The sequence below is a fragment of the Citrus clementina genome, unplaced genomic scaffold (assembly GCF_000493195.1).
Source record: "Citrus clementina cultivar Clemenules unplaced genomic scaffold, Citrus_clementina_v1.0 scaffold_4, whole genome shotgun sequence".
Taxonomy (NCBI): Eukaryota; Viridiplantae; Streptophyta; class Magnoliopsida; order Sapindales; family Rutaceae; genus Citrus; species Citrus x clementina.
This window is the reverse complement of record NW_006262274.1, coordinates 5037244-5064547: the sequence shown is the minus strand read 5'-3', so window position 1 is coordinate 5064547 and position 27304 is coordinate 5037244. Positions and strand designations below refer to the sequence as shown.

Below are 27304 nucleotides of genomic sequence, written 5' to 3'. Positions count from 1 at the left end.
GTAAAATAATTATTTTATCAATATTATATTAAATTATCCTCTAACAATACAGTGTTAATAGAAAAATAAAAAGTAACGTACTAAGTATAGTAAACTTCCGGTAAACAAAAAAGAAATTCGTATAATTTTTTAAAATTAAGTGCGAAACATTAAATTATTGTATATTCATCTTTTATTTTTTAATCCCAAAAATTAATAACAGTTGTGTAACCTTATCCTTTAAAAAAAACTTCACTGTCTATTATGACAACTTTTATTATTATTATTATTATTATTTATAGGAATCATATGTTTTTCTTTATTCTTCTTAGCTTATTCCATTTTGCATCATTTTTTTTTCTCACAAATGTCATCGTCGAATCTCGACGTGTGTCCTTTATGGATAAATTATTACGGATCTGAGGAAGCTTCGAAGAAAGTGTTCCCTTCAGTTCTTTCTTAATATCTTTTTACATACGTTTTTTTTCAAATTACATCAAAATTTTCTCGATCAAAGTTTTTGTAATGCTGACACAATCACAATCTAAATCAACACAATTATAGTATATTAAAAAAAAATTCCAATATAACTCAAAAATCTCACACATAATAAAAATAAAATTTATTCTCATATGAGGGCCGACCAAATATAAACTTGAAAATTATAGTGATAAAAAACATAAAATTTTCAACATACAAAAATTTCTCTAGTATAGTGAAGAGAAGAGAAATACGACACATAATAAAGTTGATGAATATTGATTTAGTTCAAGATTATGGACTTTGTTAAAGTTCGACAAAGTAAATAAGAGTCTGTTTGGGATTGAGGTATTGTAATTTAAAAGTTACAGTTGCTGTGGAAAAAAAGCTGTAATTATAAAACAAAAGTTAGTAGTATATAGTAAATATAATTTTTAAATAATAATTTTGACACAATTATTAAAGATATAATAGATTTTTCATCATACAAATAAAAAATCATATCAACATAGCTTATAAGCTACAGCAGTTAGTGTTTACCAAACACTTTACTGCTGTAGATTTTAAGATACAGCTGGCCAACCTCAATCCGAAACGCACCTTAAACCATATGATTTTACTGGAAAAATGTCATTTTCATCCCTAGGGTTTAATGTAATAGCTCATTTCATCCATACTTTTCAAAAAATAACCTCAAATATCGTTCTGTTAACTCACCGTTAGTGTAAAACCGTTAACTAATAATTCATTGAGGGCAAAATAGAATTTTTTATTAAAATGATACAAACTATATTAAAATACTTTTTACACAATTAAATAACACTACAAAGTATGCAAAATTCATTGACTTTTTCTTAAATGAAATCAACAATGATATAGTTTGATGTAGCCATTGAATAATTGTCATAAGGAATAAACTGTAATTTACATAATATCTTTAAATCATTAGAAAAAAAAACTCAAAAATGCCACCAATTTTTACGTGCTTGTATGTGCTGAATATCTTCTTTATTTTCAACTCAATTCAAGTCATTTTACAGTGCAATTAGAGAGTATACTTATATGAATAAGAAAATTGTGATATTTTTTATACTTAGATCTAGGGTTTATAAGGCTTTCATGCCGCCAAAATAAAAATAAGTGAAAAAAGAATTGCTTAAAATATAAATTTTTTATTTTTTTCGGGTATTTCCTATTTAGTGAGATTAGATAAAATCATTTTTAATTATATGTCAATTTTTATTTATTTTTTTAATTTTTTCTTTGATGGAAAATCTTTTTTTACCCTTAATGACAGTGAGTTAACGGAAGGATATTTATTTAAAAAATAAAGATGAAATGGGCTATTGCATAAAACCCTAAGAATGAGAACCGCTTTTTCTTGATTTAATAATGCCATTATACAATTAAGTTACATAATTCAATAATTTTTTTTATAGTTTAACAAAGTCAGGATCTTAGATTACAACATTTTTTAAAATTGACATCTATCGGTCACCACATTTCTAAATAATAATAAGAAAAAAAAGTTTTTCATAAAATACTTTCTCTAGTCTCCAAAATACAATATGGAATATTTAAAACTTTATTTCTCAATAATTTAGTTGCCAGAATGTCTCTTTCTCCCTTTAAATTAAAATCTTGTCATCAACTGTGCCTTGTAATTTTTTTTTTTGACTGAAAAAAAAACTGTGCCTTGTATAAAATAGGTGTAAAAAGAAACTTGGATTTTCTTGTCAGACTAAAAATGGGCATTTTCTTTAAAAGAAAAGCTACTTTAATTTAGTTAAATACAGGGGTCAACTCAACGATAATTAGCATAATTGATCAACACACTTTCGTTAATAAAATTAAATTGAAAGAAGAAACAAGAAAGTAAGCCAGTTTCCTTGGGCACGTGACTTGGGCAATTATTAGAAAATTAGTTAATAATAAATTAATAATAAAGGAGGTAGTGACAAATAGAGCCACACTCAGCATGTGCCACGTAAGTCGTAACCTTTTTGCTCGTTTCCCATCCATTCAACTTTGTCGCGGCACATCCCCAAATCCACGTGACAATCTACATTTTCACTCTCAACGGACTAATATAAAGAAATCGACTATTCTACTCTACGACAAGATCTTATTACTTCATAATTAAAAAATAATAAAATAAAACAATAACAAATCAACGGAAACCAGACCCGGCATGAGTAATAATGAGTTATACCGAATTGACCTTTTAATAACAACATAAATTTAAGCCAAATCACCAAAATCTAAATCGACGTAACAAAATAAAATTTACACATATACTTAAATGTTACGAGTAAAATATTATATGATTTAATCAGCTATCTTGTTTATACACTATTTACTTATTAAATTTTAACGATCACTATGTTTAAAGAAATTATTTGATATTTTAATGTTATTTATTTAATATATAAAAATTGTAATATAAAATAAATTAGAAATTTAGAAGACTAATTTGATTGTGAATTAAAACTATTTCTCAACTACACCAATATTTAGAATGTTTGAGTCAAACATAAAACAACTCCACCTATTTAGTTTAAATTTTAAAGCCTGATTATTATTTTTTTAGTATGAGATAATTATTTAGAATTAGGATACGATGAATGTAGAATTTTAGGAAATGTATAATAAAATTCTATGATAAGTTTTAAAAAGTTTCTGTATTTAAGAAAATATGGAAAAATATAAGGGCTTTGCGAGAGATTTCGCTTTTTACTAAATTTGGTTGTATCTAATTTTACGTGGTAAAATCAGAACCCCACATCATGACTCAGTCACCACGTGCAAAAGGACACTCAAGCACGGCGTCATGATACTTGCTCCCAACCCATCATAATCAAAACACGTGTCTCCTTTGAGTGACCAAAACCAAGAAAAAGGAAGTCTAAGAGCTAACAATGTATATGCCCGCACCTGATCAGTCCCTCCCTACACCATTAAAAAAAAAAAAAATGAATCCATTTGCAAATTACAAACCACCCATTTTATTTTTACAACGTAATAATTCTGCTCTTCCTTACAATCACAGGAGCGACTTCACGTTCTCTCGCTCTCGCTCTCGCTCTCTCTCTCTCTCTCTCTGCTGGACATCTGTGGATTCGCTCGATTGAAACCCTAGGGGCTTTGATCGATCCGTGTAACTAAAAATCTCATTTTGATTCTGTAATCAATCAGATCGCAGAATTGAAGCTTAATTATTTCTTTAAATCAACTCCTAACAAATCCGCTGTCGTTTTGCTGAATTGAGAAAATGCCGTCAGTTTACGGAGCTCGATTGACCACATTCGAAGACGAAGAGAAAGAGAGCGAGTACGGATATGTTCGCAAGGTATATCAAAATTCTATCTTTTACGATCTGTCGTCGTTTTGGTTTTACAGTTGATTTTGAACTGATTTATAATTGTGTATATACTGTTCATTGATATGTTTTGATTTTATTTGGCGTTTATTTGATCATTCACTTGATCTGTTTTCTTTCTATTTGAAGTAGAATTTGGAGTGAATCAATTCCATGGATTTTTGAACTCGTGTTTTTGATAATTAAGGTTTATTAAGGCGCTCTGGCATGATTTACTCTGTTTTAAATTATATGTTTTACTCAACGAGATAAAAAGTAGTATGATCACGCAGTATTTACTTCAGTACTCCTTGGTATCGCAGTTGATTGTCAAATTCGTAACTAACTAATATTCAGTTATTTGATTTTACTGGCACTTATGAGAGTAGTCTCGAGATAGATTAACTAACAGATTTTTTTTTTTTGCCTGATTAAGAGTTTCGTTGTTAAAAAGTCATCAGGTTGAAGTCATTTGGTCCCACTTGTTAATTTTCTGCTAGAAATCTTTTTTTGCATATGGAAGGATGTTTATTATTTAGTTTCAGATATTTGGTTCCAATTTTATTGCCTGTGCTTTCTTATATGTTGATATAGTTGTCATCAGTTTTCAGTGAACAGTACTGATTTTTGTTTTAAGTTTGTTATGCTATCTAAATTCAAGAACTACATGGGTTAGCACATGTATTGTATTTTTATCTGTATTTTCCCCCCCTTTTGAATGTTTTTGAACAGGTATCAGGACCAGTGGTCATTGCAGATGGCATGAATGGCGCTGCTATGTATGAATTAGTCCGTGTTGGACATGACAATTTGATTGGTGAAATCATTCGATTGGAAGGAGATTCTGCTACAATCCAAGGTTTCCCCTGATTTTGATATTTGTCTTCTTTTTTGTCGTTATGTTTTCTTCAGCACTATTCTCTGCTGAATCCTATCTTCGTTTTCTTCTCTCATCATATATACTTAAATTTACTTGAAATTGGCAAGAAAATTTATAATCCTTTTATATTTCAGTTTATGAAGAAACTGCTGGCTTGATGGTGAATGATCCTGTTCTACGAACACACAAGGTCATTTTCATTTTTTTTTCTTTTCCTGCTTTTCTGGTGGGTAAGGTGATTGCATTAGTTAATACATGAATCTTGATATTTGCAGCCTCTCTCGGTGGAGCTAGGACCAGGAATATTGGGAAATATTTTTGATGGAATTCAGGTTTGACTGGAACTTGGGCTCAAATCACGTATATAATCATAAATACTTTAGATTAATAAATTGCAGATTTGGATTCGATTTTTATGCTTATCTATTTGAGGTTCTTAAATTTATGATAGAGGCCTTTGAAAACCATTGCAATAAGATCCGGTGATGTGTATATCCCTCGTGGCGTATCTGTCCCAGCCCTTGATAAAGATACACTTTGGGAATTTCAGCCTAAAAAAATAGGTAACGGATGAAAAGTTAATTATATTTTAGGCCACAATTGACCATTAATGTTGATTTGATTTTTCTTTTTTATTCAGTATTGCTTAAATTGTATCCAATTTACTGATTGCAGGTGAGGGAGATCTTCTAACTGGTGGAGACTTATACGCTGTAAGTTTATTGGCATTGAAATTTGTTTGTTCTATCTTCTGAAATGATGTACATTTCTCGTAGTGTTGATTTTCATCTAAGATTTCTCTGGATGGCTTTGGATGTGCAGACTGTCTTTGAGAACAGTCTTATGCAGCACCATGTTGCTCTTCCTCCTGATGCCATGGGAAAAGTCACATACGTTGCACCTGCTGGTCAATATTCTCTAAAGGTTTGTCTCTTTAACTTCTTTAAGTAGTTTTTTTAATTCTATCTTTGATTCTTCATTATCGATGCTGCAACTCATTTTTTCGTTGAGTTCTAGATTATGTTTATGATATGCTATTTGAGGGATGTATCTTTTATCTGCTGAAGGATGTTTTTCTAGCTGATATTTATTCATTTCCTTGTGCTATGGAAGTTTTATTTCCCCAAAGGATAAGGTTTCTCCTAGCTTTATGACTACTTATTTCGACACTGCCATGCTAGTCATAGTTGTTTTAATTCTAGAAACTATGATGGTGAGATCATGGTTTCTGTTAATCAATGCCAAACACTATTTCCTAGTTTATTATACCTGTATGTTCTGTTGTTAATATCTGCAAACATTGAAACTTCGGGGATTGAATGAGCATGGTCTAAAGAGGTGATTTGGGCCTTTATTAGGATAAATAAATAGTGACAAATGGTACTGAATGCAGGGCCTGAAGTGTGATGTTAGGAATCTGTGATTAAATCATTTATTTTACAAGCCTCCATGTCCTTCTTATCTCGTTAATGCACTCCATGACACTAGAAAGAAGGGAAAAAGTGAGGAAATGTGATTGGTGCAATTTATTGATTATTTCTCATGAGTTTTCACTTGATCTTTGCATATTTGCAGGATACTGTGTTAGAGCTTGAGTTTCAAGGTGTCAAAAAGAGCTTTACTATGCTTCAAGTATGTAACTTTGTTTTAATCATTCCTATTCCGGAGTCTGATTCCATGATTACACGACTACAAATTTCTAAATTCTTGTTTTGTGTTTTGACCGTTTGCAGGCTTGGCCTGTACGTACCCCAAGGCCTGTTTCATCAAAGCTTGCTGCTGATACTCCACTGCTTACAGGACAGGTAACTGATTTAGAGAAAATATAGTGGTTGCATCATCTATGAATATTATTTTTGAAAGATGTGGTGACCTGACTACTCGTTCCATGTCAGCGTGTTCTTGATGCCCTTTTCCCTTCAGTTCTTGGTGGGACTTGTGCTATTCCTGGAGCATTTGGTTGTGGCAAAACTGTTATTAGTCAAGCTCTCTCTAAGGTGAACTTTGTATATCTGCAGTATGATCTTACTTTGATTATTTATGATAAAAGGAAGATTGTTGATTTATTGATAAATTAACAAAATTTATACTTTGTTATCAGTCAAGCTTTTTCTAAGGTGAACTTGGCATATTTTCAATATGTTCTTACTTTGATTATTTATGATAAAAGGAAGATTGGTTGATTTATTGATAAACTTTCTGAGTAACAAAGTTTATACTTACATGACTTGTCCATTTACATGCAGTACTCCAATTCTGATACTGTTGTTTATGTTGGTTGTGGGGAGCGAGGAAATGAAATGGCAGAGGTATGTGTTTGTCTTAGTTTGATTGCTCACTTTTTTTGTTTAATTTTCTTGAAGAATTTTGATTCAAGGTATCAATTAATTAGGTGCTTATGGATTTTCCTCAATTGACAATGACATTGCCTGATGGCCGTGAAGAATCTGTCATGAAGCGTACAACACTTGTGGCCAACACTTCTAACATGCCTGTGGCTGCTCGTGAGGCTTCGATTTATACAGGTAAAACCTAATCAGTGGAGCATGTAAAATTGTCGACATATGGATTCTTTATCAAAGATTATTGAACACGCTTTTTAAATGCCTTTGTAGTTAAACAGTTTTTGAAAGTTTTGCCATTACTGATACTTTAAGATGCACTGGAAGTGAGTCTTGTTATGTTGGGCATCATTTTGATACTTCTCTACCTATGTGAATTTGAATCGGCAGGAATCACCATAGCTGAATATTTCAGAGATATGGGGTACAATGTTAGCATGATGGCAGATTCAACTTCTCGTTGGGCAGAAGCGTTGCGTGAAATTTCAGGACGGCTGGTAAGTTCCTTTACTGGGAAAAAGCTCGCCATGATTTGACAATGTTTTGTATTTGTACTCTTGTTAAGAAAACAAGAGATGGCTTTGCAAAAAAATGCTTCATATATGTGGCACAATTGTCGGTCTTGGACAACAAGTTATTGCATGGTAACGCTACAATTTTTTTTGCATTTATTTTATTTTATTTTATTAATTAATTAATTTTATTATCATTTTGGTTAAAAAGTGAAAAGTCTATGAATGATGAAAAGTATGTGCATCTGTAATTTGTAATGTAGACGTCCATGAAAAAAGCTCACAATGAAGGGAGGGAAATGTCACTGTAGGAACAATTTCCAAAACAATCAGAGACTGATGTAGAATGAATACATTGATTGGTTAAATGCAGGGATAGTAGTTACTGGTGCCTGCAGCTCAATGTCATGGTTGATAATAGTACAGTTAGCATTCTGGCCCTGTGGGATATGGCTGACTAGTTGGTAGATTTCTCCCAGATTGAAATTTATGATATGTTTCATTATAAATGTAGTTAAATAGGGGTTTTGTTGAGAATTGTCCATCTGCTAAAAAAATCATGATGCTTATTTAAGAGGCACTAGTGTGAGGAGATATTGCTGCAACTAAGAGCATAGATATTAGTATCTGGATAATGAATTGGCACATGGTGTTGAAATGCCCTGCTACGAAACCCCAAGAACAATGGCAATTTAATGTTTTTTCTATTGTACCTTTTGTATTCCCCTTCATTGGCATTCTTTGTATGCACAGCACATTGGAATGTACATTTTGACTCTACTCTTTAACAATATCTTTGTTGATTTTTCTCGCAGGCAGAAATGCCTGCAGATAGTGGATATCCTGCTTACCTGGCTGCACGTTTGGCCTCATTTTATGAACGTGCTGGGAAAGTTAAATGTCTTGGTGGACCAGAACGTACTGGTAGTGTCACAATTGTTGGTGCAGTTTCTCCTCCTGGAGGAGATTTCTCAGATCCTGTAACATCTGCCACCCTCAGCATTGTGCAGGTAAACAATGAAGTTGCCTATCTGTTTATTTTCACAGGAAAAAAACGTAAAACAAATTATCTTATTAAAGTTGCAATAAAAAGTGTTTGCTGTCTCATTGTACGCCTCATGTTTGGAGTGCACCAAATTGACTTTCAGTCTTAATGGATCTTTGTTTCCAACTTTCTTCATTGGTCCCAGCATGATATGATAAAATAATAATTATTATTATTATACAAAAAGAGCTTGGTATGATCAAATTTTTACGAATTTCAATTTCTTTATTCAGGTCTTCTGGGGTCTGGATAAGAAACTTGCGCAGAGAAAGCATTTTCCTTCTGTAAACTGGCTTATTTCTTACTCGAAGTATTCAACAGTAAGTTCTTGAATCTGTTGTTTAATAATTTATGTTATATTGAAGATCTCTTCTTTGTAAAGCTTCCTGACTCCTATTGTCAGTGTAGATAAAGTACTATGTATTTACTAGTTTGCTTTTGATGTTTTCAGGCATTAGAGTCTTTCTATGAGCAATTTGATCCGGATTTTATTAACATCAGGACAAAGGCTAGAGAGGTGCTGCAGAGAGAAGATGACCTGAATGAAATTGTGCAAGTAGGTTATCTTTGGTCTTTAAGCTTTCACAGTTTTCTCTGCTGTTTCAAAGTCATATGAGAGAGAATTGCTAGGTGCAATAGATATGCCAGATTGTTGTCCCTCTTTTCTCCTACCCCTGTCTCAATGATATGAAGAACATTGAATGTCTAGAAATTTGTGTTTGCTTAGAAGCAAGTGTTATATGGTGATCATAGGACTTTTATAATCCCCAAGCTTTTGTGAAGATGAAGTCTAATACAATCCAACACTTGTTAGCTTTCTAGAAAATCATATACACTAAATTTCGGTGGTTTCCCCTGGGAAAATGGATATATCCCAAGAATATATTTAGACCAATCTGCCGCCCCCTCAGTTTCGTATATTTAAAGTGATTTGTGTGTCTAAACCAATGATACAATTATTTTGTACCATTAGGTAAGAAGATTCTGGAAAAATATGCACTTCCTATTTTTCTTTATATCTGAATCTCTATGTATATTCCTGCTGTCAGCTTGTCGGAAAGGATGCTTTGGCTGAAGGAGATAAGATTACGCTAGAGACTGCTAAGCTTTTGAGGGAGGACTATCTTGCTCAGAACGCATTTACTCCGTAAGTGTTAGTTTCTCTGTGTTTAATCTCTGTAGCATCCATTTTTCTGATATTCTTATTTATTCGGTATGTTGGTTTCACTTGTCATTAGTAGTTTTCTTGTTTCTTACATGCCCTTTTTTAATTGGTTTTCTTTGACAGATATGACAAGTTCTGCCCTTTCTACAAGTCTGTTTGGATGATGCGTAACATTATCCATTTCTATAACTTGGCCAATCAGGTAAACTTTTTATTTCATCTTCCTCAAAGTCCAATATCTCCAGATTCTATGTCGCTTCTTTTGGTCTTTAAAAGATTCTGGTGAAGGAAAGGAAATATGCATATGCTTTAACTTGCTCCGTTTTTCAGTACAAGTGATTATATATATATATATATGTTTCGGTTGGGTACTGGATTGCTGTCTTTTAGGCTTTGAACAGAGACATCTCGTTTAATCCTTTTTTAAGTGTGAAATTTTATGACTGAGAGATGCTTCTTTTGGGTTTGTACATAATAGAAATTGAATCTAATTCTGTAGGCCGTAGAGAAAGGAGCTGGTATGGATGGTCAGAAGATAACTTACACCCTTATCAAGCATCGGCTGGGAGATCTATTTTACAGATTAGTGTAAGTAAACTGTTCTGCTAGTTCATGTAAAAAATGAATTTAAAAAAAAAAAAGGGTATTTGATATATTTGAATGGAAGTATGTCATAATCTGTTGATTCATGGTAATGCAGATCACAGAAGTTTGAGGACCCAGCAGAAGGAGAACCAGCTCTGGTTGCTAAATTCAAAAAGCTGCATGAGGATCTGACCGCTGGTTTCCGCGCCCTCGAGGATGAAACTCGATGATTGAAAGTGTCAAGTTAGATTCTTTGTAGTCCCAGCGGCACCTCTGATCTTACGGTAACAACAGTTGGCTTCTCGATGTTCCATTGAATGGAGAACCAAAATGTTGGTGGGTCCATGTTATGCCACTTTGCAGTGCTTGTTTGGCCTTCTAGTTGCAGTGTGGTAAATTTGATTCTATTATGTATTTTTTTGTTCTTCCTGTCGTTCCCTCAATTCCTTTTTTTGACTAGTGATCAAAAGTTCGAAGTCCAATCCTTATTTATGTATTTATGCAATAAGTGTGTGTATTGAGTGACGCACATGTGTATTGATTTTGTTAAATGGCTTAGGAAAAACTGATGTCCGTTTTTGTTCTCGTTCTCATTCTCGTTCGCACTCTACGCTCGTTCTCCCCAATGGTTAATAAAGCAGAAATTGTCTAATGTACTGCAGAAATTATTTGTCAGTTTATTTCATTAGTTTGTTACTTTATGTTGTTCATTCATCTTTGCATGAAGAAACTTGACAATCCCCTGAAGGGAAATTTCAGCATATTTGCATTTGCTCTTCATCAATTCTCCCGCCACTTCTGCAGGCGTAACATTCACCTTCATTAGCATCTCCTCAATTTGCTCAAAAAGATGATGATGAGAAATCCCGAGATAGTTGAATGCGAGTTGCTCGAAAACAGATGCTGTACAATACGACATGTGAATGTGCATGTCCATGCGACCAGGTCTCAGCAGTGCAGGGTCAAGTTTCTCTTTATGGTTGGTCGTGAAAATTATGATACGTCCCTCGCTGCAACATGACCACAGACCATCAATGAAATTGAGCAGTCCAGAAAGTGTGACCTTATTATCTCCTTGATTGTGTCCTGCTTGATCCTTCGAGTCCCGATTCTCTAGCGTGATAGAGCAATCGATATCCTCTATAACAAGCATTGATCGACTAGGCATGCTAAGCAGCAGAGACCTGAGATCGGAATTCGATTGAACATCCGTTAAATCCAAGTCGTAGATGTCAAATTTTAAGTGATTAGCCATGGCTGCAATCAAGCTTGACTTGCCGGTGCCTGGAGGGCCGTATAGCAAGTACCCTCTTTTCCAGGCTTTCCCAACTCTCGTGTAGTATTCTTTCCCATTCATGAAGTTATCCAAATCCTCCATGATTGCCTTTTTGAGTTCTGAATCCAAAGCAAGGGTGTTGAAGTTCATCGCATGCTTAAGAACCATGTCATTTGCATCCCAACAGCCATACTCTACCGTATGAAGCTTAACCATGTGGTTCTCTTCTTTGATTGCCTTTGCTTTTTCTAAAACATGTGGCAAGTACAAATTTAGCACCACATCTTTGTGTTTCCTGTGAAAACTTAGCTCGTAATGTCTCACTTCTGATCGCAGTCTCGCATTATTATCTTGTTGGAGCAAATTTCTGTTTTTTGTTGCTTGAACTTGTTTGCAGACAAATTTCCATTTCAGCCTTAAATCACCAAAAACATCAACTATTTCTTCATTTCTATTGAGGGTTGTGCCAATTCTCTTTTCTTTCTCGCTCTTCATCACTTGAAATCTTTGAGCCGAGCTGGTGGTTGTCATGGAACCTAAGTACACATTGGCTGCATCAAACACTTCGTTTATCGAGAGCCCTTGGAACTCTTCTACAACAATGGTGATTTGCGGAGAGATATGGCAAGAAAGATTATGAAGGCTAGAATAGATGTAGTCTTGGATATCTGTGGGTAAAAGTTCATTGCAAATGCTCCGAATAAGCATGGCAGATGCAGCAAGTGAGGCTGCTGTCGACAAAACTGATTTTGCTTTAGGCATTTTCTGATTTTTGGCCTATTGAAAAGTGGAACTACGGATGCAAATAACAAACAGTGCTTTATGGAGTGTTTGTCAAGACTTAGCCTCCTCTTGCATTTTGTGTGAGATGCCTCGCGGAATTTATAGTGGCACATAATTTCTGGCCATGACTTGGAATAATTGACATCTACTTTCCTTCTTGAGCAAGGTCCGTTGAGGCAAAATTGACCTGGCATTCTAAGCGTTTCCAAGAATTGGTTTGATTATTAGAAGAAACGTAAAACGTGTGTGACCCATACTAGTCAAATTATGACTCTTCATTCCAAGGCCGACTCACAAATTGATACAGTGGGCGGTAAATAGTTAAATCTTCAGACAATATGATTATTTCAATAGACTTTATAAAATATCCAGAATTCAAACTATGTGACGGCAACAATAAACGACTCTTGCAAGTGATGGCTAGGCAAAGAATCATACAGGAAGTAATTATTAAGAAATAGCTTATTTCATTAAAGAGAGATGAAAGAATGATCCATTTAATTTGCCAAATCTTCTAGAATCACCATAGTTGGTAGCAAAATGATCCTTGGTTGCAAGCGATGCTACATATACATAGTTGGGATAAATAATTTGTATCACAAATGATGTGGGATATGATGTGTCATCATTTGATCGGTGGATTATATTATTTATACAAAATATGTATTCAACCATGTAAAAGCAATATTGTCGTTTGACCCAATTAAACTAATCTAAATTGATTTAATAAGTAGTTGTCATAATGAAACTATTTGATAATATCATGTCATCCACTAACTTCTGTATAATATAAATTTTGGATTTCAATTGTTTAATTAACGAGGGTTACAATTTTTTTTATTTTACTTCACACAATTTTTTAAGAATTTGAACTTTTAATTAAAAAAAAAATTAAGAATTTGAACCAATGTGATAAATGACGAGGATTACAATTTTTTTAAAAAGAATTTGAAGCAATGACTAATGCGATAAGCAAATATATTATCGCATTTCCATAATATTCTTATATATTAGACAAAATGTATTTATATGCACTTGCAGATGGCGGTGCATTGAAAAAATTGCGATTTGATTTAGGCTTCATTTTTCAATTACTTTTTTTTTTCCCTTCAACAATGACTGCCACAAAAACTCATTACCCCATTAAGAAGGAGAAGCTTCTTCAAGACCGATTCTCATTAAAATTGCTTTTTTGAATCCTTGGGCTGCAAGCAAGTAAAAGAGTTAGAATTTTCAAGGTCAAAAGTCTACAAGGCCGAACAAGGACTTCTCCCAGAAGTGTAATATTTTTAATTTTCTCTATAAATTCCATGAGTCTTGTTAGAAAAAATGCAAAAGAGGCAAAGCATTACTATCTTTGCCTACCCATCATCACAAAAAATCAAACATTCCAAAAGCACATTTTTTGGGAAGCGCTTATTTACACAAGTCTTTTCTTTCAGGGTATCAAAAAATGTCCAAAGCAAAAACAGTTTTGTCAACAGCAGCTTCACTCTCTGCATCCGCCATGCTCATTCGGAGCGTTGCCAATGATTTTCTACCAGCTGAGCTTTACGGCTACTTGGATTCCAAGATACATTTGGTTTCTCAATACTTCTCTTCTCAACTCACCATTGTTGTCGAAGAATTCCAAGGATTCTCCATAAACCAGGTATTTGAAGCAGCAAATTATTACTTGGGTAACAAGGCAACTACCACCTCCGCTCAAAGATTCCGGGTGGGAAAAAGCGAAAAAGAAAAGACTTTCGAAATAGCCCTTGATAGAAATGAAGAAACGTTTGATGTTTTTAAAGATGTAACGCTGAAATGGAAATTAGTCTACACACAAGTTCCCTCATCAATGGAATACAGAAATCCAAACTTGGGAGATTACAACGCGTCTCTTCGATCAGAAGTTAGACATTATGAGTTAAGTTTTCACAAGAAACATAAAGACGTAGTACTCAACTTGTACTTGCCCCATGTTCTGGAGAAGGCGAAAGCAATCAAAGAAGAAAGCAAAGTGGTAAAGCTTCATACAGTTATGCATATGCGTTGGGATGCAAATAACATTGTGCTTAAGCATCCAATGACATTCAAGACTCTTGCTCTTGATTCAGAGCTCAAGAAGGAAATCACGGAGGATTTAGAAAATTTTATGAATGGGAAAGAATATTACACAAGAATTGGGAAGGCTTGGAAACGTGGGTATTTGCTATATGGCCCTCCGGGGACTGGCAAGTCAAGCTTGATTGCAGCCATGGCTAATCAACTCAAATTTGACATCTATGACCTGGATTTAAGCGCAGTTAAATCCAATTCAGAACTCAGGTTTCTGCTGCTCACAATGCCAAGCCGATCAATGCTTGTAATAGAAGATATTGATTGCTCTGTCAAGCTACAGAATCGAGAATCATCAGAAGTACAAGCAACGAATCAAGAGGAGAACAAGGTGACACTCTCAGGACTATTGAATTTCATTGATGGTTTGTGGTCTTGTTGTGGTGAGGGTCGCATCATTGTTTTTACAACAAACCACAAAGAGAAACTCGACCCGGCATTGCTGAGACCTGGCCGCATGGACATGCATCTTCATATGTCATATTGCAACACTTCTGTGTTTAAACAACTTGCATTCAACTATCTGGGTATCAGCCATCACCACCTTTTTGAACAAATTGAAGAGCTGATAAAGGAAGTGAATGTTACACCTGCAGAAGTGGCTGGTGAGTTGATGAAGAGCACAAATGCTGAAGTTTCCCTTAACGGGCTTGTCAAGTTTCTCCATGCAAAGATGACTCAACAACAAAAAGCAACAAACTAACAAGGCAGGGACTAATTGTAGAAATTTTTTGGGCAGTAATTTGCCTTATTGAGGACACTTTTTTGGCAACAGATCTCTGTGATGTAAAATAACTAATCTTTATGAACAATTTCTTCTCATATGACCCTTTGCTGCTAGTTTATTACAGTTATTCTAAGATTTTAATTATAAAGTTTGCATAAAATCTCTAGAAATAAGTAGTTCGTAATGAGATCAAACAAATGCATCGTCTGCAATATGCCAACAAAGAAAACAGAGAATATAATGGAGATGAGAGCTGCATAATGGATTAAAATTCTTTACTCACATTTACCAAATAGGCAAATAGTGGTTGAAATATTCACAAGGAGCTCTTTCCCAGGATTTGACTGAGCAATGCAAGTGACACGCTTTCGTCTTCAATAGTCTTCTTTGACATTCATAAAGATGTCTAATATATCTTTGATGATCGTCTTCTGTTTTGAATCGAGAGAAAGGGTCTTGAAAGTCATTGGATGATTAAGTTAAAGAGCAACATTATTTGCAGCTCAATGTTAATGCAAGCATAACCATATAGCAGAGACTTCTTTGATTGCATTTGCCTTTTCCAATCCAGGGGGCAAGTACAAATGAAGTACTGTACCTTTGTGTTTCTTGTGAAAACTTTAGTTCATCTTTTCATTCTATGCACAAAAGCACTTTCATGCATGCTCCATTTTGCAGAGCACACTAACTGAATTCATGGAATTCGCTTCGGACATGCTGGTTTATCTATCTCGCATTTGCTCTCTGCTGATGATAGCTTAATTTTTGCTCAAGCAGATGAAAAAGAGTTTGCACAACTAACGAGCATCCTTGACAAATACTCTTGCAGCCTCAGGGCAGGTGATTAATTTTGAGAAATTTTCTGTTTTAATTTGTCCAAAATCGAAATGCGTCGCAAGGCACTGTCAGCTTGATCAAAATCACATCTAATTTGGCTGTTGTGTACTGCATTTTGCGTTAGGCCTCCCCTTAGTCAACATAGGGTGCTCTATACATCTAGATCCTGTAATTCAGTTTCTCATTGTATAGCAAAAATGGCCTTGTCTATTTTGAAACCTCTCCTGTGGTTAGAGGAGGTTTCGAAAGAGATTGAAGCTTTACAATCATATATATGTGATGAGTACTAAATCTTCTTCTTGGTTGAAAAAACCAAGAATAATTAAAATAAAAAATCAATTTCATTGTTTCAAGTGACAAATCATGATTGCCCCAACCCCAATAGAAGAATATTTCATAACAAAACTGAACACACCATCTTAGAAACAATCCAGAGCACTGCACAATTTTGAACTACTAGCTTCACAACCCCACCCTTTCACATAATGAACTAGGCATACAAGATGGTGTCTACTAGCCATACAAGATGTTGAATTCACCTAATTCTCAAGAATGTTCAACAATCTTTCTACCTCTAAGCCAAACTTAGCATTGCATTTTCCTATGACCTTATTTTGACCATGCTTTAGCATAACTGGTAGCACTATTTCATCATGTCAAATGGAGCTACAACTGGAATCATCAACATGTTTATAGTATATAGGAAAGATATAACCACCAACTGGATAATGATGAGCATAGTGGGACTCCCCAATACAGTAGGAGTTCTACAACATGAAGTAGGAAATACAAGTGAAACCAAAGGGTGAAACAAACATAGATCCCACCCCTGAACAGGCCTATATTGATTGCCGAAGGATGAATATTCGATAAACATATACAACCTAGACCTTTGTACTGCAAGCAACAATACAAAGAAACTGCTTCCAAGAAAAATAATAGGCCCTTATTTCAAGAAAACTGGAAAAATTGAAGGATTTAAGAAACAATAGCCCAGCATCATTATCAACTAAACTGGCAAACAGAACTTAAGCCAGAAGGCAAACTTCCCACTCATATCTGCAGTAATGCCAGAAACCAATTTCCTTATTGCTAGGAAAAATATCCCAAAGGGCTGGAAAAAGGTAATTGTCAGTACTTTGGCATAAGTTAATAGATATAAAGGCTATCATAATCTTGCTATCAATGGCAATGTAGCTTTACTTTATAGAAGAGAAACTCAAAAATAAAATGAGCTAAAATGAAAATAAAATTGTAAACACAATGATCTCCTCTCATTCTGTAAACTCTATACTCAGATATTTCTTTCTTATGCTACTACAGTCACTTCACCTGAGTAATAACTTTACAACATTTAATAGACCATATTCAAACATAAAAGAGAGAAAAAGAGATATATCAATGTACATTTAGTACTCCACCCAACAGACCAAGCTATATACATCACCCCTTGCAGTAGGCTTCCCGCTGGGTAGGCTTCCTGCTGCTGATACTCAAGAGGAAATGTAACCAAATGAGCCTGCTATATCACTGCCAACATGGCTCTCAAAATCACTGATCAAACCAGCAACCGGCAAAGTCTATAACTTGTGCTTCAAACTCTTCATTGAGCAAAATGCTGCTCACTTTGACATCACTACAGATGATTCGTGGAGCAAAGCCATGATGATGAAACACTAACCCATGAGCAATGTCACATGCAATTTTGCAGCTACTTGTTTATTACTTTGCCATAGCCTAAGTCTTACCTTGATCATGTATTCATAAACAGGAGAAGCTACTAGTTTACGAATTGGGACAAATGCTGCAAAATTACTTGTGGCTCCGCTCCTGGGGTAGCATTCCTTCATCACGGCTTTGCTCCGCGAATCATCCACAGGGATATCAAAGTAAGCAACATTTTGCTCAATAAGGAATTTGAAGCAAAAGTTGTAGACTTTGGGCTTGCTTGTCTGATCAGTTGGAAGCCTAGTTAGCGGTGATACAGCAGGCACATTCGGTTACATTACCCCAGAGCACGGCAGAGTGGGAAGGCCATGTATATGTTCTTATTTTCTGTAAGAAGGCCATCAAACATGCTTCCAGATTCACAGGCTTCAAGGTAAAATACCTAATCAATATTTCCAGGGAAAAAAAAAAATTTGTTAAGTCTCATGAATAATTTCTATAATTAAGTGAAGTCACATGAAGAGAGAGTAATTACTTACGATGCGTTTATAAGATTTAGCTTCATGCTTCCTTTCTAACACTGCAATTAGATCTTTGGCGGAAAGGTTATCTCCAGAAGGCATTCCTACAATTAACCCACACATATCATTGATGTGATGAAAATTTCTAATTAAGCTTAAAGAAAAAGAAACTAAAGCATTCAAAATAGTTTAATTTATACTAACGTTACTTACCAAGCATCTCGGGGCTACCATGATCTGCATAATTAAAAATAAAAAATGTACAATGATTTGGACCACTATTCACGACCTTGCCACTGCGCCCTGAAAGAGAAATTTTGTTGCAAAAAAAATTGTTGGCAGTACAGTTTTCACCATTGTAGTCCTGTAAAGGAGAATCATAACTTAAAGATCATGAATATTTTATTGAAAATATTCGAAAAGTAAAAAGGAAGAAAAAGATATATAACACCTGAGGGATTCTGCAGTGAGAAGAAACTAATGGATTGTGCAATGTGTGGATGAACAAAGGCTTTCAAAGCAGAAGTTAAACCATTTCCCTTCACTTCAGCTGCCCCTTTACTACAGGCTATTAGTAATAATAAGTTAGGTAAAGGGGCCATTCTGATTTCTCAAAAAGGCAGAGTGAGGATTATTAAATTTTCAGTCCTGACTTTACATTTTGAGAACTTTGACTGCATGCCCTCCCGTCCTTTACTTTCAAATTACTCAAACTGTAATGACTAATTTAACCCACCTAGAATATCAATTTACATTGTGTGAAGACTAATTTGATATCCCGGCCGCATGGACATGCACATTCATGTGTGCATTTAACTATCTGGGGATCGGCTATCATAATCTTTTTTGAACAAATTGAAGGGCTGATAATGGAGGTAAATGTTACGCCTGCAGAAGTGGCAGGGAAGTTGATGAAGAGCAGAGATGTTGAGGTCTTCCCCTTCAAGGGCTTTTCAAGTTTCCCCCATTCAAGATGACCGAACAAGATAATGCAACAAACTAACTAAGACTGAATTCAACATTTTTTTTTCTTTTTTTCGGATATTTGCCCAATTGATGAATGCCAAAAAAGAGTTTTAGGCTACTCTTTTTGAACAATTTCCCCCCATATGATCCTTTGCCTATCAATTTGTTACTTTCTAATTTGCATTTTAACATCATGAATTTTGAACTTCAAAGTCCTTTGAAGAACCAACAAATTGCATCATCTGCAACAAAGAAAGCAAGAGTATAATGCAGATGAAAGCTGTATAATTAGTTTAAGTTCATACTCATATTTGCCAACTACTAGTCGAAATCATTACAAGGAACAGGCTTTCTTGTCAGAATTGCAAATCCTTATATCATTGTCATTGATCCTTAGATTTTTCATCATAAATCCTCTACAAAGCAGCCGCATAGAAAAAGACAGTTGAAATGCTAATGTCTGATGAAATAGAATTGAATGCTAGCTCGTTAGTTTGTTGCTTGCAACTTTACATGGAGAAACTTGATAAGCCCTTGAAGGGAGACTTGAGCTTCTGCGCTGTTCGCCAACTCACCAGCCGCTTCTGCAGGCGTACCATTCATTTCCATTATCAGCATTTGCTCATAAAGATGATGATGGCTGATCCCCAGATAGTTGAACGCACGTTGCTTGTACACAGATGTGTTGCATTACGACATATGAATGTGCACGTCCATGCGTCCAGGTCTCAGCAAAGCTGGGTCTAATTTCTCTTTGTGATTTGTCCAAAAAAGAATAATGCGACCCTCACCACACCAAGACCACGAACCATCTATGAAATTCAGTAGTCCTGAGAGTGTCACCCTGTTACCACCTTGATTCGTTGCTAGTATTTTTGATGATTCCCGATTCTGTAGCTTGACAGAGCAATCATTATCTTGACCGACTTGGCATTGTAAGCAGCAGAAATTGAAGGTCAGAACTGAATTGAATATCTGTTAAATCCAAGTGATAGATATCAAATTTCAAGTGATTAGCCATAAAAGCAATCAAGTTCGACTTGCCTGTGCCTGGAGGACCAAATAGCAAGTACCCGCGTTTCCAAACTCTCCCAACTCTTCTGTAGTATTCTTTGCCATTCCTAAAGATGTCTAAATCTTTGATGATCATTTTCTTCAGTTCTGAATCAAGAGCAAGGTCCTTGAAAGTCATTGCATGCTTAAGAACAACATTATTTGCATCCCAACAGTTACGCAAAACTGTGTAAAGCTTAACCGTATTGCAATCTTCTTTGACTGCCTTTGCCTTTTTCAAAACATGGGGCAAGTACAAATTGAGGACTGTATCTGTGTGTTTCTTGTGAAAACTTAACTCGTAATGTCTAACTTCTGACCGCAGAGACGCATTGTGATCTTCCAAGTCCGGATTTATGTACTCAACTGACAGCGGAACTTGTGTGCAGATTAGCTTCCATTTCAGTGTTACATCTTCGAAAACATCAACCATTTCTTCATTTCGATCGAGAGTTGTCCGGAAAGTCTTTTCTTTCTCACTCTTCCCCACCCTGAGTCTTTTAGCTGAGCTTGTGGTTGTTCTGTCACCTAGGTATAAATGTGTTGCTTCAAATACTTGGTTTATGATCAATCCCAGAAATTCTTTGATAACAATGGTGATGCGTGAAGAAAGATATTGGGAAACAAAATGGAGGCTGGAATACCAGTAGTCTTGAACTTCGGTGGGCAAAAAATCATTAGCAATACTCCCGATAAGCATTGCAGAGGCAGCAAGTGAAGCTGCTATTGACAAAACTGCTTTTGCTTCGGACATGTTTTTGAAACCCAGGAAGTATAAGAGGTTTTTGCAAACCCAATACGAAGTTAGCTTTCAAAAAATGTTGTTTGGGAATGCTGGTGAAGGTGTGGCTTCTCTTTGCCTTGTACTGTTACCAAGTACCAGTTTTGAATAAGCTTCTCCCTTTCCCCTATTTGGTTGGAGTCAGAAATTGGGTTCTCAAGTACAATGAAAAATTCTAAGTCCAGCAGAGTCACGAGAGAATGCACAAATGTATTCACTATTGGCTACCATAAGCTGAGGTTGAAACCTCCAAAACTGAGGGTGAAACTTGAAACCTTAACGTGAAAAATGTTGACAAAATTATTAAATTTTGAACACAAATGTTGAAAATTTATCCATACAGCGGTGAATCTCATTGTAACGTATACACTTAGATTTTGCCATCTGGAACGAAGCAGTTGATTCTAAATTAGTTTATCTGTCAAAATTATAAATTGAATATTCATACTTGTGTATACTTTTCGCCATTTAAATTGTGTTTATTAACAATATACCGAAAACCTACTTCACTTACAGGATCTAATTCATCTGATTTGAGCTGTAGAAAAAGTCTATATAGTAGTAATCCTGAATATCAACGAATTCAATCTTTCAACTCCATTCAATTAACATCTCTCGAGACAAGTCCAACTTTCATGGCTTTTCCAATCACTTCAGTTTAAAAATGTACAAACTTACAATCTTGTGAACAAATCCAAATATCTCCTTCAGATGCATGCATATATGTAGCTATTTTCTTCAGATTTTTATGTAACTAAAAGAAGAGGAGTTTCAAGCTCAAGCAAATTCAACAAAGGACAGAATATTTCAATTACGTTCTAAAACAGCAAGAAAAACACAAATCGCATCATCTGTGTCACGTTAACAAATAAACAGAGAGGTATATTACGACATATGTGATACACCCACACAGATATATTCATATGATGTGAAATTTAAAAAAAAAAAAAGTGAAGAAGGCCAATACTCAGGCAAGGGTACACAAAATCGCATCTGAATTAACCAGGGCCAACTTTGGGGATGTCATAATGCTCGCTCATGTTTGCCAAATACTGGTTGAAATCTTGAATCCTATCGCGGTGAGATTTATTAGCTTCTTTTGCCAACCTGTTAACATCAAGTTTCTGTCTCTGCTCAATGTATCGTCTCTCAGCCGGCGTGAGATTGTCATCATAAGGAGCAGGCTTCTCTTCCCCAATTTCTTTGGTAGCATCATTTGTCTCTTTCTCATCAGGATCAGCTAATACTTCTGTGCTTCCACCTGCAGCGAAGAACAATCAAACGGGGTTCATAAAATAGTCATAGTGAGCTACAATAGCAACATGATATTATGTTGCACCAAAAAATGTCAACGATACCCACTTTCAGCAGCAAATGTATGTTTCCACTACACAAATCAATCTAACCAGAACAGAAAGTGTTTACACACCAGTAGTAGATATTATGATTGTATGACCATCTACCAATTTTACCAAAAGAAGGTCTTATAACCACAGCAAAGAGAACACAAGTAAGTGACTAAACACAATAATTGAACATTACAAAGTGAACATAAGCCACATTGATACAAGAATCAGATGTCATCATTATGTGAACCTTATGCTAAAGGAAGCAGCTGACCTATATTAACAACGTTTTAGAAGTCAATCCATCCATATTACAGTAACATTTAGGAAATACAACAGTGGCAAGTACCAAACTCGAAAAGGCATCTAAAATCTCTAATAATGTAACCAAAGCTTTTCCAACACCTAGGTTGACATGCATGCAGACAGACAGATCACAACTAAGGAATCTAACCAAGTTAAAGAAGATTACAAGAAAGTCTCATTTGTATGGTACCGTGGGTAAGATTGAACTACTAAACATACCAACTACTTGTTTTGGTAAGGAAAGATTTACCAACCTGCTGAAAGGTCATCTTCTATAACTTGAGCAATTTGATCATGATTCTTCTTATGTTTCTTTTTCTTCTTCATCCCACCAGCCTTCACATCCAAAGCTTTTCCCTTAAGCTTCAGCTTGCCACCAACGACATTATCATACGCTGACATCTTGCCTATGAAGAACAAACATAGGAATACTTCAGGGCCTATTTGACAAGCAATCCAGATCCAATTATTCAATTTTGAAAACAAAATATATATACAAATGCTTTCAGTCAGTAATTTTCACCCAAAAAAAAAAAAGAAAAGAAAAAAGGGATACAATTTTAAGACCGTTTTAAAAACAAGAAATGAAAAGGCTGATTCTCCTACATTCCTATCTGATTATACCCAAATCATAGCAAAGACTACAACAGTATCCTAGCTTTTCAAAATCCATTTTCCTATCGGGAACCAAATTTTCAGTAAACCTCCCAATTTTATTTCTAACCCTTCAGGTATGTTCATAGTTTTCGTATGATTAGATTAGGCGGTGAACCAAACCATAGTCTGACTTCCGGGCAAGTAGTGCTACTCAGTGCGTGCAAGGGACAGAATAAACCACCACAGAGAGTACCAGGCTGCTTTCCCTCAGCTTCTGAGACAATGCTGCAACTTAACCTCGAAAGCATATTAACTAAAAGGATTCAATAATAGCTAATGTTGCACACACATGTACCCATAAAATTAATGATTCCATTCAACAGCCTATGTGGATTAAATGCCACAGCAACTCAATCCCCAACACACCCTTACATCTTCAAACCTAAGTACTAAAAGAAAGTCAAATTTTCGTTTTTCATAGAATTATAAGATTTACAATACTTAACAGGGCCTAAAATACAAACGTCTTGAGCTTCAATATAATATATTTTGAAATAACTAAAACAACCCAGATTTAAATACTCATAATTAAGCAAACAAAGCAAAATACAATAGCCAATTAACAAAATTTTGGAGGGTTTTGCTTCCGGGTAAAAGAGCCAAAACCCTAAAAGTTAAAACAGACAAGCGAATGCATATATTAATGAACATAAAAATTTTTGCTTTGTACCAGAAACAGCGAAAAGCTTCGCTTACGATTACGGAGTACGAACCCCAGAACACCAGAACACAACTTCGGATTTTCAATTCGATTTCCTTTTAACTTGTTCAAAGCGCTGAAAATTTACCCGACCCGAATAAGTCAATTCGCACACCCCAATCTCAGTTGGAGGCCAAGAACATTTGGACCCAACTAGCTAATATATCACATGGGATACAATTACGAATTATTTGGGCTGGTTCTACGTACACGCACAGATTCTAAGTTTACCCCACCAAGAAGTACTCGTGCATTTAATTTTAGAGTGATGATACAGTCATAAATTTTTGTATAAATTTATCTTGTACAATTTGATGTGACATTAATTTATTGGTTGAATGAAAATATAAAATAATAGAAATAAATCATATGAACTAAGAGATATTTAATTCAATCAATAAATTAAAACCACATCAGTTTATACAAAATAAATTTGTACAAGAGTTTGTGGCTGTATCATTACTCTTAATTTTAAGGTGATGTCAGGAATTAACTTTTATCCATTTTTTTTAAAAAAATCTGATATTCAATTTTTTTTTCTTTTTGATTCATCTTATGGTGCGTTTACTTTACAGATTGAAGAATCACAATAATTGACGGCATTTACTTCACAAAAATGGAACAAGAATCAAAATCGGAATCGTAGGGCTCACCACTATTTGGAAATGAGAATGGGAGATTGATTCCCATGGGGAGGTGGTAATCAATCTCTCATTCCCTAGAGTTCCCATTTTTCCCCCATTAACATTCAAGTTTTCTTAAAATGTCCCTCCTTTAAATAAAAAATATAAATATCAAAAATAAAAAAGCCAAATATATAATTAATTAATATATTATTATGATTAATTAATTAGTATATTGATACATTATTAAAAAGAATTATTAATAATTGTAATTTTTGAATAAATAATCACAATAATTAATTAATTATTATACTATTATAATAATTAATTAATTATTATACTAATATAGTTATTATAATTAATTCATATATTATCATTAATTAATTGAAATAATTATTACTATTAATTAATATAAAAACTATAATTAATAATAATAATAAATTTAATTATTATAATTGATTCATATATTATTATTAATGATTAATACATATAATTATTACTATTAATTAATATATTAATATATTATTGATAATAATATATTAATAATCATAGTTTTTCAATAAATAATCACAATAATTAATCTATTTTTATTATTATAATGAATTAATAAATATACTATCATAATAATCATTAATATGATTATTATAATTAATTCGTATATTATTATTATTAATTAATTAATATACTGTTATAATAATTATTAATATAATTATTATAATTAATTCATATATTATTATTAATTAATTAATATAATTATTACTATTAATTAATATATTAATACATTATTAACAACAATATATTAATAATGATAGTTTTTGAATAAATAATCACAATAATTAATATATTATTATAATTAAATAAGTAATATTAACATTATTAATTAATATATTTTATAATAATTATTAATATAATTAATTAATTAATAATTTTTATAATTAACTAATATATCAATATATTATTGACAATAATTAATAATAATAATTTTTGAATAAATAATCACTATAGTTAAAATATAAAATAATAATTATGATAATAATTCATTAAATACTTTTTAGTAATTTGTTATAATCTAACTCATTCCGATTCCAAGACAAAGTAAACACATTTATGATAATCCAACTCATTTCGATTTCGATTAAATTTAATCCAACTGAACCTACATTCCATTAGAGGAAAGATCAAAACATAAGCCAAACTAACACCATCTCCTTTTGATGCCCAAGTAGAAATAACGCATAACTAGAAGCCAATTCAACTCAAAACAATAGAGCAGTTCTACGAAATACACTAATCTGAACCATAGTTATAATATCCCTTCATGCACAATTATCCCTAGCTCATCAAAAGCTGCAAAAGTGAAACCAAGGAACTAATGATCTAAACATTCATCACAGGAATACGCCAAATGCTTCCTCCTACATCACATCAAAACTTACAAGCACTCGAGGAAGTGTCTAGTCAGAGACAACAGTTAGGCGGAGATAAATGGTACATGGACTCACGAACATAACCATCTGATATGAAGAGGCCAAGAAATTTGAAATGAGCCACGGTCAGAGATTCAACATTGATAAATGTCTCAGTAGATTCCAGGAATGATCCGGTAGGGAACCTTCTGGCAGTATATTTTCCAGTATTTCCCGTATCTGCAAGCATGACCTCGTCAAAATTTCATTCAACTTTTACATATTGCTTAGTGACAAATCAATAGTATTACACACTTTTTCATTTCTAAATGGTATATAAACATAAATCAAACCTATCCGAAACTATGATGTGTGAAGTTTCAAATCCTAACCCCGTGTTACCCATAGAAATCTTAACAAGTAAAGCAACTAGTACCAAAATATTACACAGGCACTTAATAGTATCATTTTTTTTTTAAAGTAAACACATCCGCCAATAATTATTGCGTAAGCAAGGAAAATTATAGGGTGGTATGAGTGTTAACACTTTGTAATTGGGTGAAGTGGGCCTGTCTGTGTATGTGAAAGAAACAGGAGCGATACCAAATGCCTACACTTAAAGTCAATCAAAGCTTTAAGATAAAATTCAGTTTTAATGTAAAACATATCATAATTGAAGTTTGAAACTTGGTATCAGCTTACTTGGATCGACATCTATCATCGTCTCTTTTAGCTCGGTCGAAAAGAAGGATCGTAAGAAATATAACGTAGAAGTATGGTAGAAACTGCAGAAGAAGAGAAAAAGCAAGCGACATCAGCAAGATATTCAGTTGAATACTCAAGCAGCAATACTATTACATAATTGCAAATGCTTACATGATTAAAAAGAGCTGGAACAGTCCAAAAAAACGCAGCCAATATTTCAGGTACATAATGGAAATGACGGGCCAAACCCCACCTGCAAATATAGATATTCTTTCAGAAGACATCAACATTATTCACAATTGACATTATATAGGCAGATAAATTCCAAAGCAAAGGGTTTGAATTGACTTGACTTGGATAAACTTGTGGGTAATCTAAACTAGTTGATAAGCTAGCAGATAAGATAATGTGTGTTAGAAAGCAATAAGATAAATTTGCACAATGTAGGAAAAAACCTGTTTAGTACCTAGATCTAAGTATAACATTCAGTTACAACATAAAGA

At 34.1% G+C, this 27304-nt stretch overlaps 4 protein-coding genes, 1 long non-coding RNA gene and 1 pseudogene across 6 annotated transcripts in view; 2 read left to right on the top strand and 4 right to left on the bottom strand.

The window, feature by feature from the left end:
* Positions 1 to 3458: 3458 nt before the first annotated feature.
* On the top strand, positions 3459 to 11011 carry LOC18045323 (V-type proton ATPase catalytic subunit A). Its single transcript, XM_006436297.2, has 20 exons — positions 3459 to 3808; positions 4550 to 4676; positions 4832 to 4887; positions 4973 to 5029; positions 5149 to 5260; positions 5373 to 5410; positions 5520 to 5621; positions 6273 to 6329; positions 6431 to 6502; positions 6593 to 6694; positions 6944 to 7006; positions 7090 to 7222; positions 7430 to 7536; positions 8367 to 8561; positions 8830 to 8916; positions 9048 to 9152; positions 9646 to 9743; positions 9885 to 9963; positions 10261 to 10349; positions 10462 to 11011. The coding sequence occupies exons 1-20, from the start codon at positions 3731 to 3733 to the stop codon at positions 10574 to 10576; spliced, it is 1872 nt and encodes a 623-aa protein (XP_006436360.1). The 5' UTR covers positions 3459 to 3730; the 3' UTR covers positions 10577 to 11011.
* Positions 10790 to 12586, bottom strand: LOC18045322 (AAA-ATPase At3g50940). The gene has a single exon (XM_006436296.2). The coding sequence runs from the start codon at positions 12382 to 12384 to the stop codon at positions 11032 to 11034; it is 1353 nt and encodes a 450-aa protein (XP_006436359.1). The 5' UTR covers positions 12385 to 12586; the 3' UTR covers positions 10790 to 11031.
* Positions 12587 to 13756: 1170 nt separating this feature from the next.
* On the top strand, positions 13757 to 15258 carry LOC18045321 (AAA-ATPase At3g50940). Its single transcript, XM_006436295.2, has one exon. The coding sequence runs from the start codon at positions 13859 to 13861 to the stop codon at positions 15206 to 15208; it is 1350 nt and encodes a 449-aa protein (XP_006436358.1). The 5' UTR covers positions 13757 to 13858; the 3' UTR covers positions 15209 to 15258.
* A 2075-nt stretch (positions 15259 to 17333) lies between these two features.
* Positions 17334 to 18848, bottom strand: LOC112099252. Of its 2 annotated transcripts, XR_002906048.1 has the most exons (4): positions 18710 to 18848; positions 18472 to 18622; positions 18277 to 18362; positions 17334 to 18179 (listed from the first exon to the last, which is right to left on the bottom strand). It is a non-coding gene; the product is annotated as an uncharacterized LOC112099252 (long non-coding RNA). The 2 variants fall into 2 exon arrangements; XR_002906047.1 differs by having other exon boundaries at positions 18472 to 18847.
* Positions 18849 to 19713: 865 nt separating this feature from the next.
* LOC18044985 lies at positions 19714 to 21031 on the bottom strand (annotated as a pseudogene).
* An 813-nt stretch (positions 21032 to 21844) lies between these two features.
* Positions 21845 to 27304, bottom strand: part of LOC18044982 (7-dehydrocholesterol reductase) — an 11002-nt gene continuing 5542 nt past the window's right edge. The window contains 5 exon segments of the mRNA XM_006436289.2: positions 21845 to 22319; positions 22965 to 23112; positions 26303 to 26336; positions 26799 to 26881; positions 26973 to 27055. Of these exon segments, the coding sequence (XP_006436352.2) occupies positions 22057 to 22319; positions 22965 to 23112; positions 26303 to 26336; positions 26799 to 26881; positions 26973 to 27055 (611 nt within the window). The 3' untranslated portion in view covers positions 21845 to 22056.

Bases quoted from the DNA above. Each gene is read 5' to 3' on its own strand.
- LOC18045323 (XM_006436297.2), top strand. From the start codon at position 3,731: ATGCCGTCAGTTTACGGAGCTCGATTGACCACATTCGAAGACGAAGAG. The intron at 6,330-6,430 runs GTATGTAACTTT...GACCGTTTGCAG, and splicing joins AGAGCTTTACTATGCTTCAA to GCTTGGCCTGTACGTACCCC. The intron at 7,007-7,089 runs GTATGTGTTTGT...TCAATTAATTAG, and splicing joins GAGGAAATGAAATGGCAGAG to GTGCTTATGGATTTTCCTCA.
- LOC18045322 (XM_006436296.2), bottom strand. From the start codon at position 12,384: ATGCCTAAAGCAAAATCAGTTTTGTCGACAGCAGCCTCACTTGCTGCA.
- LOC18045321 (XM_006436295.2), top strand. From the start codon at position 13,859: ATGTCCAAAGCAAAAACAGTTTTGTCAACAGCAGCTTCACTCTCTGCA.